The sequence below is a fragment of the Tursiops truncatus genome, chromosome 13 (assembly GCF_011762595.2).
Source record: "Tursiops truncatus isolate mTurTru1 chromosome 13, mTurTru1.mat.Y, whole genome shotgun sequence".
Classification (NCBI taxonomy): Eukaryota; Metazoa; Chordata; class Mammalia; order Artiodactyla; family Delphinidae; genus Tursiops; species Tursiops truncatus.
The window spans coordinates 69,670,073-69,687,261 of NC_047046.1; the positions used below are offsets into that span (position 1 = coordinate 69,670,073).

The following is a 17,189-nucleotide window of genomic DNA, read 5'->3' on the forward strand; positions in this document are numbered from 1 at the left end:
AGCAGACTTTTGTAAAGCCCTTTATAAACCTCAATGGCTTTGTTACAAAGTGAACAACATAGGGCATTTTGGATACAAATGGTACCTCACTGTGTGTGTGTATTATTGGCCTAAATGATTCACTCTTATTTAACTGCAATGAAGTCTTTCATCTCCCAGCTATACAATAATAGTTTCCATATGACCAGTGGCTCTGCTATAAATAAGATCAAAAGCAAAAGAAAGGATTTAATAAAAGAAAATGACATTAAGAGTAGCATTAAATCAGGGGAAAATACCAATATCCAACTCTTTGTGGGTTTTTTTTTTTTTTTGAGAATAAAGCTCCACAGAGTACTAAGCAGCTTCCCCAGTATGTCATGAAAAGGCATTTACAAGCAGTAGGCATGTGCAAAACCCATTTGCATAGGCCTCAGAGCGGCAAAGATGAAGTTGGGGTGTGGGACGGGGAGAACACCCCCCATGTAGAGGCAGGCCGGAGGACAGGTACCAGACCAAACAGCTAGTTTTACGGTGCACAGTTCAAGGGAACGTGTCAGTGGCAGCCGTCCATTCACGTCTCTGTCTTTTTCTGTTCTATTTTATGGAGATGGGCTTTTTGGTAATCCCGAGTTTCTCAGAGAATCATAACATTGCTCAACCCTAGTACATGAGTTCTGAGAAAGGAAGTTTTTTTTGGCAATGCACAGTGACTTGATATGAAGAGCCAACTTCTCAAACAAATTTTCTTCTAGTTCTTTAAAAAAAAAAATTACAATGTTAATCTCTATTCCCGACTGGATAAACAGCTGCTAATAACCCCCAGCTCCCAGGGGAGGAGGTCGTTTCCTTTCATCTTCAGGCTGGTGGATATCTGACATGCACTGGACTTTAGTGATTCCACATGTTTTGTACTTGGCCTTTTTCAAAACTGCCTTGTCCTGGTTCTGCCAATTTGGGTTCCTTTTCTGCCTTTCCCCGAGATTGCCTCCATGAACTTGGAGGACGTACTCAGTTCTGGGACTACTTATTTGAAATCATAGTTCTTTTACTGTGGGTGTATTTAAAGAGGAAATTCAAGCACTTATAATACCTAAAGGAAGTTAAAGCCTTGGACCTTTGTATTTGAAGCCTTGGGAGGGAGACAGCCATTTCAGAGGGAGCAAATTATTCACTCAAGGGCTGGCCATGTTCAAAGATGCTCAATTTCTAATAGCATCACTAATGCGATTAGTTTATCTGTTTGCGTCCTAAATAAAGGAGCCAACTTCAATACTTTTTCCTCTAATAGGAAGTACCCTGCAGAAGATGACAGGGCCAGCCGGGCCCCAGACTCTTTCTCACTTGTCCCTAAGCACCTGCTTTTACTGGTGACCTCAGTTCTACACCTCAAGATTCAGACATTTCGCAAAACAGCTTTTTAAACAAAAACCAGCTGTTTCCCATCTAGACTGCAGGGGGAAAATTTTTGGGCGGCTCACAGAAACATTACCCAGAGACTACCATTCTCCAATAACTTTCACACACTTTCAGCTCCGAACGAGACCCATCCCTGTGCAGAAGCTGGGGAGCAGGCAAATGTGAAATTAAAATGTGGAAACTCAACACTGTGGTTTTTGACAATACGTCCAATTAACTGCTTGAAAATGAATGTGGCTATTGTATCAGGACAATGCTTCCTCAAAAGACGTCATTTAACTAATATTGGACAGATCTTTTGGTTAAACTCAATTTTAGAGTTCTAAGTTGACTTATGGACCTAGAGGAAGCTATAATTATGCACAGCTGTGAATGTCAACCAATTAGGTAGACTCCCCGCATTTCAGAAATTCGACGTTAACACTTCTGTGTTTTTTTTTTAGGTATGCACTCCTAAAGGTGCTTTGCCTAAACCCTCTTCTTATTTCAAATCCATTTTGCACTTCTGTTTTCTAAGCAATGAAGATACTTTTGATTAAAAAAAAAAAAATTACAGCCCCAGTAAAAGTTAACAGAACACAACACCTACAGGTTTTGAAAAAAATATAAAATAGCCAAGGTCTAGTCTTGGCTTTTAAACGGTGCCAAGTTGCTCCAGTATTTTCTGTTTTGGTATGAATGACATAACTGAATTACTTCATGAGCTGCTACTTTAATTCCTAAGGGTGGAAAATTCCATGAGTTAATTTAATTTGGATGTAAAAAATATACATGAAAATTCACTCTTCCTGTCGACTCTCCTGTGAAGGATGCGAGCCAGTTGTCGGAGCTGCCGTGCTCGGAGGAGGGGCTCCCGGCCCAAGGCAGCCCTGCCTGGCATACCGCATCATCGGGTCATTTCCCTGCTTCCACCTGGGCACTTAAGATCCTTGCTTTTCTGCGTATTTTTTTGGATCATGTTTATTCTATGGCTCTGTAATGCCTTTTCTAGCCTTGTCTCTATTGAAATCCAACGCAGACTCTAATATGAGCTCAATGACCTCTCCTCCGGGAAACTTTCCTAGCCATCCCGAAGGCTGGCCAATGTTCGTCCTTCTCCGACTCACCTCTCGGGTCACTTAATCATTCCACCCTGCGTGATAGTTAGTTAGGCACATACTTGTGTTATCATCCCCCCAGAGCCAAAGGCCTGTGGGTTCAGAGACTTTCTCTTACACATGTATGTATCCTCCAAGGACCTGAAGCACAGACAATAGAGAACGAGTGAAGAAACATCTGTGTAATTTCTAACCTCTACAATACAGATTCTTCCCTTCAGAAAATCTGCTTTCCTGAGAAAATGAGGGTAATATTACCTTTTAAAAATGTACAGGTCGTGTCTTCTCTAACTTACGGACTGTTTAGCACTGTGTCTTTGTCCCCAACAAAATGTAACTGTGCTACTGAAAGCGTCTACCTGCTTTTTCCTCTGTTATTTAAGAAGAAAGCAAAGTCAAAATGTGTTGAGGTAACAGAGTCTGTTTTAAATGTGTTTTTATATTTTAAAAGCAGAGGAGACAACCGTTGGGTTTTATGTATTTAAGGTTCATGACACCAGGGTGCTAACCACAGGGGAAAGATTAAGGAACTAGGCTTGGCTTGTCCTAGAAGCAAGGAGAAAGGGAGTCCTTTGGGTTTGACGGTCCAGTGCAGACTGACTGTCTCATTTCTAGGTCACGGGGCCTGAATTCAAGTAAAATGGGTATTGGGGGAAGAAAAAGGGGATATACCTAATTTAGACCTAGCGCTGTGGGATCTGGGCACACATCATGCCGAACCACTTGTCTTAGAGCTTGTTAATGGAGAGTAAATGGTCTCCCTGCTATGGCTGGATTCAAAACCTCTTGACTTTTGTTTAAACGGATGCTGAAATATCAATGTTGACCTCAAGGATTCTAAAACTGTCGTAACTAACCCATGGTCAAGAGAACTTCTCTAAGTCAGACAGAGAAAGACAAATACTGTATGTCTCAGTTATATGCAGAATCTAAAAAAATGAACTCAAAGAAATGAGAGAGTAGAATGGTGGTTGCTGGGGGCTGGGGGAAATAGGGGGATGTTGGTCAAAGGCGAGAAACTTCCACTTATAAAATAGATAAGCCCTGGGAATCTAATGTACAGCATGATGACATTAATTAACAACACTGTATTGTATATTTGAAAGAAAAAAACCCAATTATGTGAGGGGATGGAGGTGTTAACTAACCTTACTGGAGTAAACATTTTGTAAAATATACATGTATCAAATCGTTGCACTGTACACCTTACACTGACATATGTTAGATGTCAATAATATCTCAAAAAAGCCGGCAGAAGTTTTTTAAATGAAGGGAGTTTCTTCAAGTTATTTTCCCTTTCTGCCTTTTCCGCCCAGGTTTTCTTAAAATAAAGTACAACTTGGATATAGATAAAACCTTTCAATTGAGGTTGCTAATCAGTTTCAGAAATTTTTGATAATTGTGGAGAGTAGGAGAGATGGTAGAACACTAGAGACAGGCAAATAATCCTCATTAAAGAAAAACAAAACCCAATGTAGAAGCTATAGAAAGATGATGCTGATGACTAAGATCTTGGGTGAAATTCCGTAACAGGCCATTTAAAAGACAGTTCCGAAATGCTCTGAAACACAGGCGATGACCTCTCAACTCAGTTTAGTTCCACCAAGAACAAGTCTTTCTGTATAAAACTCGTTCACGGGAATGCTGCACACCTGGCGTTTGGTGACAAATTTGCCAACAACAGAGCTGCAGAATATGTGACTGAATGAGGATTTAAAGGAGACCCTGACACCGGAAACGGTATGAAATTCACTGATACAACAAATAGTGCACAAGGACAGTTGACGGACATGTGGCTGATGGATTTCAGCTGATTTCAAGTTCAGTGTTTGTCAGTAGAATGATGATGTCATCAAATACTGCCAGTAGGATGCTGTTAGGTGGCCTTTAATGAAGACACAATGTATTTAATGGGTTTTGTGACAGATCCACCCTAGTCTGTGCTAATGATTCCTTGAGCACTGTATTCAGTTTGAGATTCACACTAAATGGTCCTGGGCGAGCAGTGGGGGAGTATTCTTTTTAAACTTGGAAGAATGCACTGGAAAGTTATAAAGTCAAAACTTTTTTTTTTTTAGGATAAATATTTGAAGATACAGATGTATACCCTAGAGGTAAAAAAAAAACGAGTAGACTGTCTTCAAGTTTCTCAAGTATTTGTTGAGTTGACTTAGGGGTAACTCCAATGGGCAGAAAAATGAAAACTTCACAGGGAAATACATTTGGGCTGGACCTAAGGAAGAAACTTCTAAAGTCTGATGGAAATGGGATTTGTGGTCATTTAGAGTACGTAGCCTTGGAGGAAGGAGGCTAATAGAGGCTTGTTCACTGCCTGGCAGCGAATTCGTAGAGGGATTTGGAAGGAGATGCCTTCTAAGGGTCTCTGAGATTATATGCTAATAATTGCTTAGAAATGAAGCAGGTGCTCAAACATACACAGAAATTTATGGAATCAGAATCCCTGAAAACCCAAGAGGAACAAGACTGAGGATGACTAAGCCCCTGTGGTTCACACCTTTGTTGAAGACGGCCACGTAGAAACAGAGTTTTCTGACTTCTGTTACTTGCATTACAACATACCAGTAAATGCTACTCAAAGTATCACATCACGGCCCACTACTCTCTCCTGGGGCCAAATCAGATTGGCAGAACTAAATAGCAACAGGGTGCAGAGAGCCAAGGGGCAACTAAAGAGTTCTCTTGGGTTTCATCAGTTAACAGAACACGAGTAATACCAGCCACAGTTTTGAAATTGCTATGGCGTCGGGTGAGAGAGGAAATTTGTTGCGGCAGTGTAATATTTAGTACAAAGAGTGCTGGTCTCGTTGCTGGCTTGTCTGGTTTCTAATCCTAGCTCGGCCATTAACCAGAGAGTATCCATACCTGGGTCACTTCCCCCTCTGGGCCTCAGTCCTCAGCAGTAAAATAAAAGCAACGGGCTAAATGACTTCTGCGGTGCTTTCAGCATCTAAAATTCAATGGTCCTAATTCCTAAGAACTATAAAAGCAGAACTCATTTGTTTATCCTCTGAAATCTAAGTGGTCAAAGCTCTCCTATATTTAGTGTCACTGAAATAAAAAGGTGCTTCTTCACCTAATGACTGACCTTCTAATGAATTCTTTGTAATCCAAAGTCACACTAAAAATGATACTGAAAAGAGGGAAAGTGGGCTAAGACTGGCTTATACCAGTGGTTTCTAAAACGTGTGCCACATGTCACCTAGGAGTCTAGTAAGAGGCCTCAGGTGATGCTGTGGAGAGCAGGTGTGGGTGGTGTGTTTCACAGGGCTCCTCCACCCCTAGGTCATCTAGGGCAACTAGATCGTTAGGAGACCACTACTCCTACCAAGTGACAATCTGATCCTTCCCTCCCAGATACCAGAGCTGGGCCCTGCTCTCCTATGAGTCTTACCACACTGCCGCAGCAATTTTTTAAAAAATATATACCGTATCCTACGAGACTGTGAACCCCTTGAGAGCAGAAACCACAACTTAGCATAGAGCTCAGCATTTGGTAATGACTTGGTAAATGTTTTTGAAATGAATAGATGGGCTTTAAGCAAAAAGGCTCTGGGACCCACACTAATATTATATATTAATAGTATAGAAGCTTTTCAGCTAAAATGATCCCACCATTGCTGACTCTACTGACGAGTAATCAAGAGCAGGAACAGGGCTTCCCTGGTGGCGCAGTGGTTGAGAGTCCGCCTGCCGATGCAGGGGACACGGGTTCGTGCCCTGCTCCGGGAAGATCCCACATGCCGCGGAGTGGCTGGGCCCGTGAGCCATGGCCGCTGAGCCTGAGTGTCCGGAGCCTGTGCTCCGCAACGGGAGAGGCCACAACAGTGAGAGGCCCGCGTACCGCAAAAAAAAAAAAAAAAGCAGGAACAGAATCACATGAAGGTATCGGGTTGGCCAAAAAGTTTGTTCCAGTTTGTCCATGAGACAGTATAGAAAACCCGAATGAAGTTTTTGGCCAACCCAATATTTTTACTTTTTTTTTTTGCGGTACGCGGGCCTCTCACTGCTGTGGCCTCTCCCGTTGCGGAGCACAGGCTCCGGACGCGCAGGCTCAGCGGCCATGGCTCACGGGCCCAGCCGCTCCGCGGCATGTGGGATCTTCCCGGACCGGGGCACGAACCTGTGTCCCCTGCATCGGCAGGCGGACTCTCAACCACTGCGCCACCAGGGAAGCCCAAACCAACCCAATATTTTTGATGTGAGTTTCATTCTTGTTCTGTTAAAAGAGGAGTGAGGTGACCTGAAAGACTTTTTTTCAGGGCTCAGCTGAATACTGCATGAATAACGGAGAGGCATATTTGGAAAACCGCTGTTTCAGTAACTTATCAAAAATGTAATGATTTAGTATCAAAATTGATATCCGAGGGCTTCCCTGGTGGCGCAGTGGTTAAGAATCGCCTGCCAATGCAGGGGACACGGGTTCGAGCCCTGGTCCGGGAAGATCCCACATGCCGCAGAGCAACTAAGCCCGCACACCACAGCTACAGAGCCTGAGCTCTAGAGCCCCGCGAGCCACAACTACTGAGCCCGCGTGCCACAGCTACTGAAGCCCACGCGCCTAGAGTCTGTGCTCCGCAACAAGAGAAGCCACCACAATAAGAAGCCTGCGTACTGCAACGAAGAGTAGCCTAGAGAAAAGCCCATGTGCAGCAAAAAAGACCCAATGCACCCAAAAAAAAAAAAAAAAAAAAAAAGAACTGATATCCGAGGCACAGAGGGGAATGATATCTGGGGGTAAGAGTTTCTAAGCAGGTGAGTAATAAACACAGCTATTTCTTTCTTTCTTTATTTATTTTTGCGGTACGTGGGCCTCTCACTGTTGTGGCCTCTCCCGTTGCGGAGCACAGGCTCCGGACGCGCAGGCTCAGCGGCCATGGCTCACGGGCCCAGCCGCTCCACGGTGTGTGGGATCTTCCCGGACCGGGGCACGAACCTGCATCCCCTGCATCGACAGGCGGACTCTCAACCACTGCGCCACCAGGGAAGCCCCCAGCTATTTCTTTAATCTCCCACATTCCGAAATTTCTGCTTGGATTCCATTAGAAAACTGGGAGGCTAAGGTAAGAAAAACAACTTAATGTTTTAAAATTAACTACTCCAACCACCTAGCAAGGAGCACTCACCACACCTCTTGCCACTTAGCACAGACATGTTGATTTAAGAATAAGTGTTTAGACAAGGTGGGATTTAATCCAGCATACTACCATACTGGAGGAAAGTTCTTTACCTTTCCATGTGGGTAGGGAGCTGCTTTGGGAAACTGGCCATAAGACACCTAGAAACTTCTCTCTTGTCGACCAACATTTGTTAAGATTTGAAAATCATGAGTTCTAACCACCTGAAATTAGCTCTTAAAAGGTATAACTATAGATCCTGTCTGAGGAGTGCTCATGATGGTAAGACAGAGCATGGAATTCACAGTCAAAGTCCCCTGAGTTTAAATCTAGCTTCCGGACTTGATATTGACCACTCAAACCTTCTAAGGCTCATCTGACCAACACCTAAAATGGAACGCATTACCATCTTCACTGGGCTCTTGTGAAGATGGCCTGAGATAAGGTATATGGAGCTCCTAGCTGAAGGGCTGGCCACTTGTCAGGCACTCAGAAAATATTGAGTTTCCTTTCTTCCCTTTTAACTGACAATTTATCTACTGGGAGGGAAACAAAATGTAACACATGGTACTCGAGGAATTGACAATCTAGTTGGTAAGACAAAAATCAGACCTACCAAAGATATATAGCTTTGCCTAAGTGGGTAAAATAAATATCTAGCCAATGGTATGATTCATAGCGCTGTGAGAGTAGAAAAGAAAAAGACTCTCACAGGTGGAGGTGGCAAGGAAAGGCTTCCTGGAAGAGACAGAATTTGAGTGAGAGTTTTGAGAATGGGTGGGAATGAGATGGGCTAAGAGCAGTGGATAGAACAGGACAAGCCAGATAGACGCAAAAGACGTACCTAGTGAGAATGCACAGCGCAAATGCTGGTAATATGCAGAGGTTGGTCTTGCTGGCAAAGTTTCTGCATTGGAAGAGCTAAGCACAAGGCTTTTGGTAGACAGTGATGGGCTTAATAAGCTAGGCTAAGAAATATGTAGATAATGGAAAGCCGGTGAAGGTTTCTGAGCAGGAAGGAGCAAGGACAAATAGTATCACCTAGAAAGCGCACAAGAATCAACATTCGCTCGAGTGCTATGAGCCATGCTGCTGTGAAAAAAAAAAAAAAAATCCCTTTCATGATACTAATACTTAGTCATTCACTGAAGACCTACTTCAGAACTCCAAGGAAAACATTTTATGAATCAAAAGCTAAGTACAATATGTTAGCAATTAAATGAGATAACATAATGGCCCAGGCAGAACCACGGTTCTCCCCACCACGATTGCAAGCTGCTGCAGAAAGAAATGCTTCTATCATCTTCCAAGTGATCAAGCCATTTCGTTTTGATTTTGGAAGGCAGGGAGAGAGGAAACGAGGAGAGACGGAGGTCAAGAGAATTCAAAGCTATCTGTTCTTTAATCAGAAGGAATTATTAAGGAGAGTTATAAAGGAGATTGGCTCAAAACAAAACCAGCCCTGGGATGGGTGTTAAGTTACTGCAACTCGCTTACACTCCAGAACAACAACTGAAGGTGTGTAGCTGGGAATGAAACTCCCACCAGCACTGGTCCGACGTTTCCAGTGTGTACCTCCCACTGCTACTTTATTTACTGCAGCTGGCCAACGTTTTATGGCCTGTTTCATGTATTAAAATTCAAATGTGGAAAACATTACCAGTATCCTCCTTGAATTTTTTTTGTTGTTGCTGGGGGGAGGAAGGGGGGGTGGGTTTTTCCCTTCCCCTTCAGCTTCCTTTTTATTGTGGAATGTATCAAATGGTCAAAGGCTAACTTCAGACTGACTAAATTCAAAAACTATTTCCTTTGTTCTGATGTTTTTGTTTGAAAAGTCATACCAGTTTGCGCAAGGCAAGAAATGAGGATCCGATCTCTTGTGCACACGTTGGGGTTTCGGGCTGAGGAGCTCAGATGCGCTGGGCGCCCTGAACGTTTTTGAGAAAAAAGGAGAAAGACTGCTAGGCCTCCGTCGGCTTCAAAGGGCAGCAGGTTGTCCTGCCATGGCTTTGGAGTTACTCTGTGATCTGGTTGGCTCGGCCGTCACCCTTGACTGCATTAGAAATGTCTTCAGGAGAGTGAGTGGGCACTTTTCCTCATCAGCAAAACTAGCAGTTTTATTGCTTCGGCATCGTTTCTTCCAAAATAATTAAAGACGTTGCTGTGTAATATGGGCTGATGATTTCCCCTTTTCTATTGCTCTGTTCATTCTCTCCCCTCCCCCTCCATCTGGGTCAGTCCCACTTGCCATCTCCAAAGATGAGTCTAGTCTCTTCCTCCTATCCCACCTCTGAATCAAACTCAAAGAGGCGGCAATTCAAAGGTCAACTAAAAGGTTCCAGAAAACATCTCTGTATAGTTTATTATTTTAAAGAACCACTTAACCTACATCTGGTATTTAAGAGCAAACTTTACATATTTATGGAAAAAAAAAAAACCTGTCTCTGAAGCAACGTCCTGGGTGCACGTTGCATCCGTTTAACATATGCAAAACGAACACAGCTACAGAAATTAAAGTATTTTTCTCTTGATTGAGAGCAGATATACAGAAATGGTTGTAAGTCACAGATCTGGCTTTTAATAAAGCCAGATTTCTTAATTAAAAGCAGTATTGTTTAAACATTGTAGTTAAAAAAAAAAGCTGTACAAACTGAAATCTCATATTATATGCATCCCAAGCGTATTTAGCACATTACCTGAGGCCAAGCTAAATTAAAATCTAGATTTTCCTTTTGTAAACTCTTAGCAACTGCCATGAATAGACAAACAATTTTTACTCAATGAGGAATTTTTAGGGTAGAGTCTACGAAAAGCGAAAAAGGAAAAAAAAAAAAAAAGATTTAGCTTTGGCATTCAAAAATACCTTTCCACGTTTTAGAAGTGAGTTCACTGCTTCTATTTATAAACCAGTATTTTTGGTTTCAAATTGGTTGCAGGTTTCCATAACATACCGCTCAGGATGGGACTCTTAATCTTTTCTTAAGAGAAATGCAAAGGAGGGCAGAAGAATACTTCTGAACGAGAAAAGAACTTAAAGAGCCTCACAATAACCTGCACTTCTTTTGCATTCTCCTTTTGGAATCATCTTTAAGTAAGAGATGCTCTAGTGATAATGGAAAATAGACCTTCATACGTGCAACTTTCGGAGAGCCTGTAAGGCACGAAACAGGACACTAAGGTGTCCTCTGGTCAGGAGTTGGTAAAGAGCAGAATTACACAGAATCACTAGTAATATGAAATTCCCCACCCATATGGTCACTTCATTCATTGTCATCACTTAACATTTTGTTAGGGGGATTTGCTGAATCTTTGTAATCATCCAAGAAAGAATGCACTACCAAGTCCTTTCCAAAAGTAAGCGGCAAAATTGAAATTTCAATTGTAATGTGGACAAATCTGCTTAATTAGTATTCAAATAAACACATTCATAAATAGGTAGTGGTAAAACTACGACATACTGAAATTACATGGTGCCACATCATCTATTTAGACAGACACACCATATATTTCTACCTCCCACAGCATACTCAGAAGCAAAAGACATTGATGTGGCTTATTTAATAATAATTTAAAAAATCCAACCTATTCACATGTGAAATGCCAGCAACGTAACATGAACATTGGGATCTTTAGCTGAAGTCCCCAAACTGAAGATCTGAACACACCAGCAATGACCCAGCAATGATCTCCTAGGCTTATACTTAAGTGAAATGAAAACATATGTCCACACAGAAACTAGTACATGAATGCTCACAGGAGCATTATTCCTAATAGCCAAAGACTGGAAGTAACCCAAATATCCATCACCTGATGAGTGGATATTTAACGTATAGCTATACAATGGAATCTTTTGGGGAATAGGCCAAAAAAAAAAAAAAAAAAAAAAAAAAAAAGAATTATGCTCTGATAAATGATAAAACATATATAAACCCTGAAAACATTATGCTAAGTGAAATAAGTCAGTCAGAAAAGACCACCACCTACTGTGGGATTCCATTTATAGGAAATATCTAGACTAGGCAAATCTATAGAGACAGAAAGTAGGTTAGTAGTTGCCAGGGGCTAGGGGGAGGGAAGGATGGAGAGTGACTGCTAACGGGCATGTGGATTTCTTTTCTTTTTGTAGGGGTCAAAAATGTTCTAAAATTAGACTCTGGTGCTGATGGCATAACCCTGAGAATATATGTAGAACACGGTACATTGTAAAAGTGAAAGGGGTGAACTGTAGGTTAAATAAATTACATCTCAATAAAGCTGTTTACAAAAGAAAAAACTGCAGCAGTAGTATTTGTACTAGAAATTCTAATTCTATAAGATAACTAGAGTCCCTAAATTTAGTCACTTACCATGAGTGAATGTCTGTTGGCAGAAAGAAGACCGGTTCCATACCCTGAGGCCAGACCACCCATTGCTCCGTTATGAGCCGGTCCAATGATTCCGTGCATGTCCCCATGACCACCAGGCATGGCTGTGGACGGGCCCACGGCATGATTCCGGAGAACATGAATAGCATCGTCCAGTCTTTCTAAACGATCTTCAATTCGGCTTTGCTGTTGGTTAATAAATGATGTGAAATTTGATTTAGTTCGAAATTCGTGTGTAGGTTATATAAATAAAACCTGAGTTGACACGAATCACACTTTGGGTCTCTGAATATATGTTTCCAGTAAAGTTTATTTCCTTAAAATTATAATAAAAATAAATAGTGACCTTCCTAGAAAACTGGTGAAAATTGTTAATGCTATAATTATGGTGTAATTTTTTGTGAACAAATTCAGTAATTCTTCCAGGACATTGTTAGTACACATGCTACACTATATTGCATAACTTTGAAAGAGAATTTAGATTTACTTCAGAAAAGAAAAAACATTTATTGAGTTTAAGGAACGTTCTGGCAGGCAATTGTTAAAGATTTCAAAAAGTTAACAATGGAAAGGTGACCTATTTATAGTTTCCCAATTAAATTATCTTCTTAAGGGCATATCTCCTGGGTTTCCTCTGTGCCATATGATATAGTGTTATGTATCAAGTCAGGGACAGGTAAATGCGTACAGACTGTAATTTCTTATCAAGTACTAACAATTTTTACTGTGTTTCTTGCTTTCTAGCTACCATCACCAGCTTGTGTGTGTGTGTGAGTGTGTGTGTGTGTAAAGGGAACTGGAGCCTCAAAACGGCTAAAGAAAAACATCGCAAAAATTCTGTCAACCAAAGTGGTAGGAGATTTCAAGACTGAAGAATCATAAAGACTTGAATGAACTGTTCACCAGGGGCTTCTAATTGATTTCAAAGCCCTTACTATAGTAGAGAATTCACTACCTTATAAAATGAAAAACCAGCTGATCTTTTTTTCACCCCAGCCATTAGGATCCTAGTTTTCCACAACTGGATACAGCCTATATGGATGGGTTTTGGTGAAGAAATTGGACATGGAGATGTGTATTCATTTTTTTCAGTGTGATCCATAATGATATCAAACAAACATCTCCAGGGTGCACTTTAAAATATACCGTCTCACTGGATCCTCACTCTACATGTGTAAGCAAGCAGCGAAGACATTATTATCCCTTCCTTATAGATGTGCAAATGAGGCTCAAAGAAATTAAGTGAATTAATCATTCAATGTCACACCGCCAGGAAATGGTAAAGTCAGGGTTACGATCTAAGTCTTCAAATCTAGTGCCTCTTTGTACCGGATCATGCTACAATCCACTTTGATTTCCAACGGGCTGTGCAAACAGATACACCAGCTCTCCCGCCTGAGAAAAACAATTTCTAATTATTCCCTACTAACAGAAAGAACGTGTGTCTAATACAGTCAGCCTAGGGTACAGAGCCTTCTGATTTGGTGGGCTTTGGTGTTAAGGGGCCTCCTTTAAACTCCTAGCTCTGCTGCTTATGTGACCTTGGAAAAGTGACTAAACTTCTTTGAGTCTATACTTCTTAATTTATAAAAATAGGAATGATGATATACGCTTCCAAGTGTAAGCGTGAGCACGAAAAGAAATAATACACGTGCCTATCATCCTTTCCGGCTCACAGCTTTTGGGTGGAGAGCAGTTTCTGCTTGGGAATCCCCTCTTGAGTGTTCAGAATTCAAAGAGAATTAAAGCTGCCGTTCACAACTGTAAACCTAGTCTTTACAGCTCTAGAGCTGGAAAAAAACCAGTTTTGATCGATGGGTCCCAGAGACTGACTAATGGAAGGAAACACTTAAAAGGACGATGGCCTGTAGATTCATGGGGCTTACGTAGGCAGTGCTTACACCGTCTCAATCTGTGGTCACCTTATTGGCTAAAATGTGGAGGTGGCCGATTTACACACGACAGCATGGAAAAGCACAGTGAAGGGGAAATCCACCTTTGTATCTGCATTTTTAGATTTTCCTTAAGTTGTTAGCCAAAAGGAAGAAAGGAAACCCTGAACGGCTGACAAGACAACATAAAGATAGATAGATAGATACATAGATCTATGCCTACTTCCATGTTCCATCTCAAAATATGCAGAGAAAAAGGGAAACTCAACCTTGAAGAACAGCTCCTTGCTGCTACCCCTCCCCATCTGACTCATATACAGACCAGACAGTGCACAGAGCAGTGTTGCTTCATGCATGTTTCCAGCCCCTTCCACCTAGAGCTGAGGGTCAAACACTGAATCATCATGTGATTATTTATAATATTAATTACACCAAGGGAAAATTTTCAGCTATTCCCTACAAGAGAGATTTAATGAAATTACTAGATTTCCGCGAGAATCAAAGTGAATGAGGAAATAAGCAGTAGGCTTCTTATTCAGAGGTCAAGAGGAACACGCCTATAAACCTGTTATTCTGGAAAGCAAAGCACAGAGACGTAGACTCTCCAAGTGTTCCAGCTCCACAGCACAGCTGGAACTCCGGCACTCTCATGTCAGGAGAGGCATCTAATCATTGATGCACATCTTCCTCTCAAGGGGAGGAGGCCATGATCCTTCCAAGATTCTCAATCTCTTACCTGGTTCTAGATATTTAGAGCCCTGAGGCTTCCACTGTAGTAGTATCTGGGTTACAATCTATAAACAGGAACAAGCACCGTCTAATAACTCTGGCTCTAACCAAACGCGTGGGCTTACCTGACGTGAAAATAAGAACCTTGGAGAGTGAACTCAATGGTAAAGGAGACACATGGCCTGAGAATGGTCAGAGTGGGGACTTCCCTGGCGGTCCAGTGGTTAAGACTTCACCTTCCAATGAAGGGGGTGTGGGTTCAATCCCTGGCCGGGGAGCTAAGATCCCACATGCCTTGTGGCCAAAAAACCAAAACGTAAAACAGAAGCAATATTGTAACAAATTCAATGAAGACTTTAAAAATGGTCCACATCAAAAATAATCTTAAAAAAAAAAGAAAGGCCAGAGTGAAGATGTGCAGATGAAACTTACCAAAGAGTGTAAGGGTCCTTCATAATTAGGAGATGATGAAGCCTGTCCTCCATTTCTAGACCAAACAGCTGTGCCTGCTGATATGAAAATGGGAATTACAATGAGATCCGTATAATCTTAAAAATAATCTTACCAACATTTTAAACAGTTCTTGTAAAAATTAGCAATATTGATTTCTACTTGGACAACAGGGAAATACACGTAAACTTCCCATACAAGAATTTGGGGGCGAGGAAAACATTTTAAATGTAAAACATGTAGACTGTACGTGGACTCAGAATTCTCTCAGGCTTCCTCCTAAAAGGGAACACTTCAGTGATTCTGAATTTTAGCTAGAGAAATGTCCCTTTGATAGAAAACTATCATACACAGTCAAGGTACTTTTAAGAGTGCAAAGAGGGGCTTTCATTACACCCTCATGCAAAGCCAGTTTGTTAAACCAAAATTCTCTCACCAATGAAAAGCAGCTCTGCTACTTGTTTTTTAAATGATCTTTAAGAAAGGATAAGCCTTCAGAAACTTTTCAAGGAAATAAGATTAGCTGGCAGCGATCCACTAAACCAGAACTTTAAACACTCAATATAACAACATTAAGTAATTTCTTCCCAAGAAAACACGTTTTTAATGATTCACTATACTTAAAGAAAGATTCCTGCTATAATAAACATAACATGTCTAACCTACCACTTTCAAAATAAAAACCACTTTTAAATTTAAAATAATACATACTCCATGTAGAAAACTTAGAAAATAAAAAAAATTCAAGAAAGGGGAAAAAAATCTATGATCTCACAGAAATCTCCTGCTCCGACACTGTTAGCACTTTAAAAATCCATTCTTCCTGCCATTTCTGGGTGTGCATGTGTGTGTATTTTTATGCTAAATAAAAATAGAATATTTCGTTCAATTACTTTTAGTGACAGAATCTGGACAGAGCGATTGGTGTGAAAATAGCAGTCTATCCCCATATTTATATCTTCATAAAGTTCTTTCTTCCTAACATGTGCTCTTCCAGGATGGATTACCAGCACCCCAAAAGTGGCCTTGTTTCAGTGTCTTCCACATAAAGCATGCTCCTCGGTTTGGGGGATTTGTGGCGTTTTCTGGAATGATTTGTTCCCCGTAACTTTCCCCTCCCATCCTTAACCTGGAAGTGGAGTGACAGAGTGGTGAGCCCTGGATTCCAGCCTGAGCTCTGATATTGCTACTGATGGATCCTCAGCACATCCCATACTCTTTCTGGGCCTTCGTATGTCCATCTGTAAATCAGAGCATTCAACTCAAACAGCTGTTCTCAAACGTTATTAGGTTCTAGAATATTCTTTTTTCCAAATTACAAAATGGATGAAATCCGAGCTGCTTTGTTTGAAATGGGGAACTTGGGAGTTCTCCCTGTCCAGACTCCCTCACCCCTGGCCTCACTGGGCTCCGTGTTGTCTCAAGCCTTCTCTGGCTCTGGACATTGACACCTGTGATCATTTTCCAGAGCCTAACAATATGGTACTGAGCCGGAAGTGTACAACAATTCTGAACCTGACTTTTCTGTCATGGGGAGTATTTCCTTGCTGCTCCATTATCTTCTATGTCATCTCTGGCTCTTCCCGGTTTCAACATTAGCTCTCTGGAGATATGAACTAAAAGGTCCAAGCTATTTCCCTCTCTATTCTGTGACCCCCCTGGTGTCAATGGAGGCTTGGAAAAGGCTGATATGAAGTCTCACCTAAGCCACTCTGAAAGCTTTGTGGCCATCTGAAACCTCCCACTCTTTACCAGGGAACCCACGTTATGAGGGGCCATGTGAGTGCTGCATGCAGGGAATAATAGAGAGATGGAGGTGGCGGCATTCAGGCAAGTGACTCCAGTCTAAATTACAGTAAGGTCAGGTTTCAATCAGGTACAGATGTGATTTCGTGTTTTTTTTTTTGTTTTGTTTGTTTTTAAGAAGCCACCTGTCCTCTTTCCCAAGAGAAGAGACATGTACCAGACAAGGCCTTTCTGGAAGCATTTATACTGGAAAGGCAATGCGCCTTTAAAATGGAGCTCCGAAAAGTGCAATGCTTTACTAACACAATTTAACAACTTATAATGTTATTATTTGAAGCCACAGGTCATGTTAATTTGTTCTATTAAATGGCAAAACAT

The 17,189-nt window shown here is 41.5% G+C and overlaps 1 protein-coding gene across 28 annotated transcripts in view; it reads right to left on the reverse strand.

The window, feature by feature from the left end:
* The window catches only part of TCF4 (transcription factor 4), a 360,920-nt gene that overhangs the window by 20,114 nt on the left and 323,617 nt on the right, over positions 1 to 17,189 (reverse strand). For 22 of the 28 annotated variants that reach the window (XM_019937094.3, XM_019937089.3, XM_019937088.3 and 19 more), the window contains 2 exons: positions 15,048 to 15,124; positions 11,977 to 12,180 (listed from right to left, as the gene is read on the reverse strand). In XM_019937094.3, coding sequence (XP_019792653.1) covers positions 11,977 to 12,180; positions 15,048 to 15,124 — 281 coding nt within the window. The remainder of the gene's footprint in view (positions 1 to 11,976; positions 12,181 to 15,047; positions 15,125 to 17,189) is intronic. The other 6 variants (XM_073790764.1, XM_073790754.1, XM_073790753.1 and 3 more) reach the window with 1 other exon arrangement.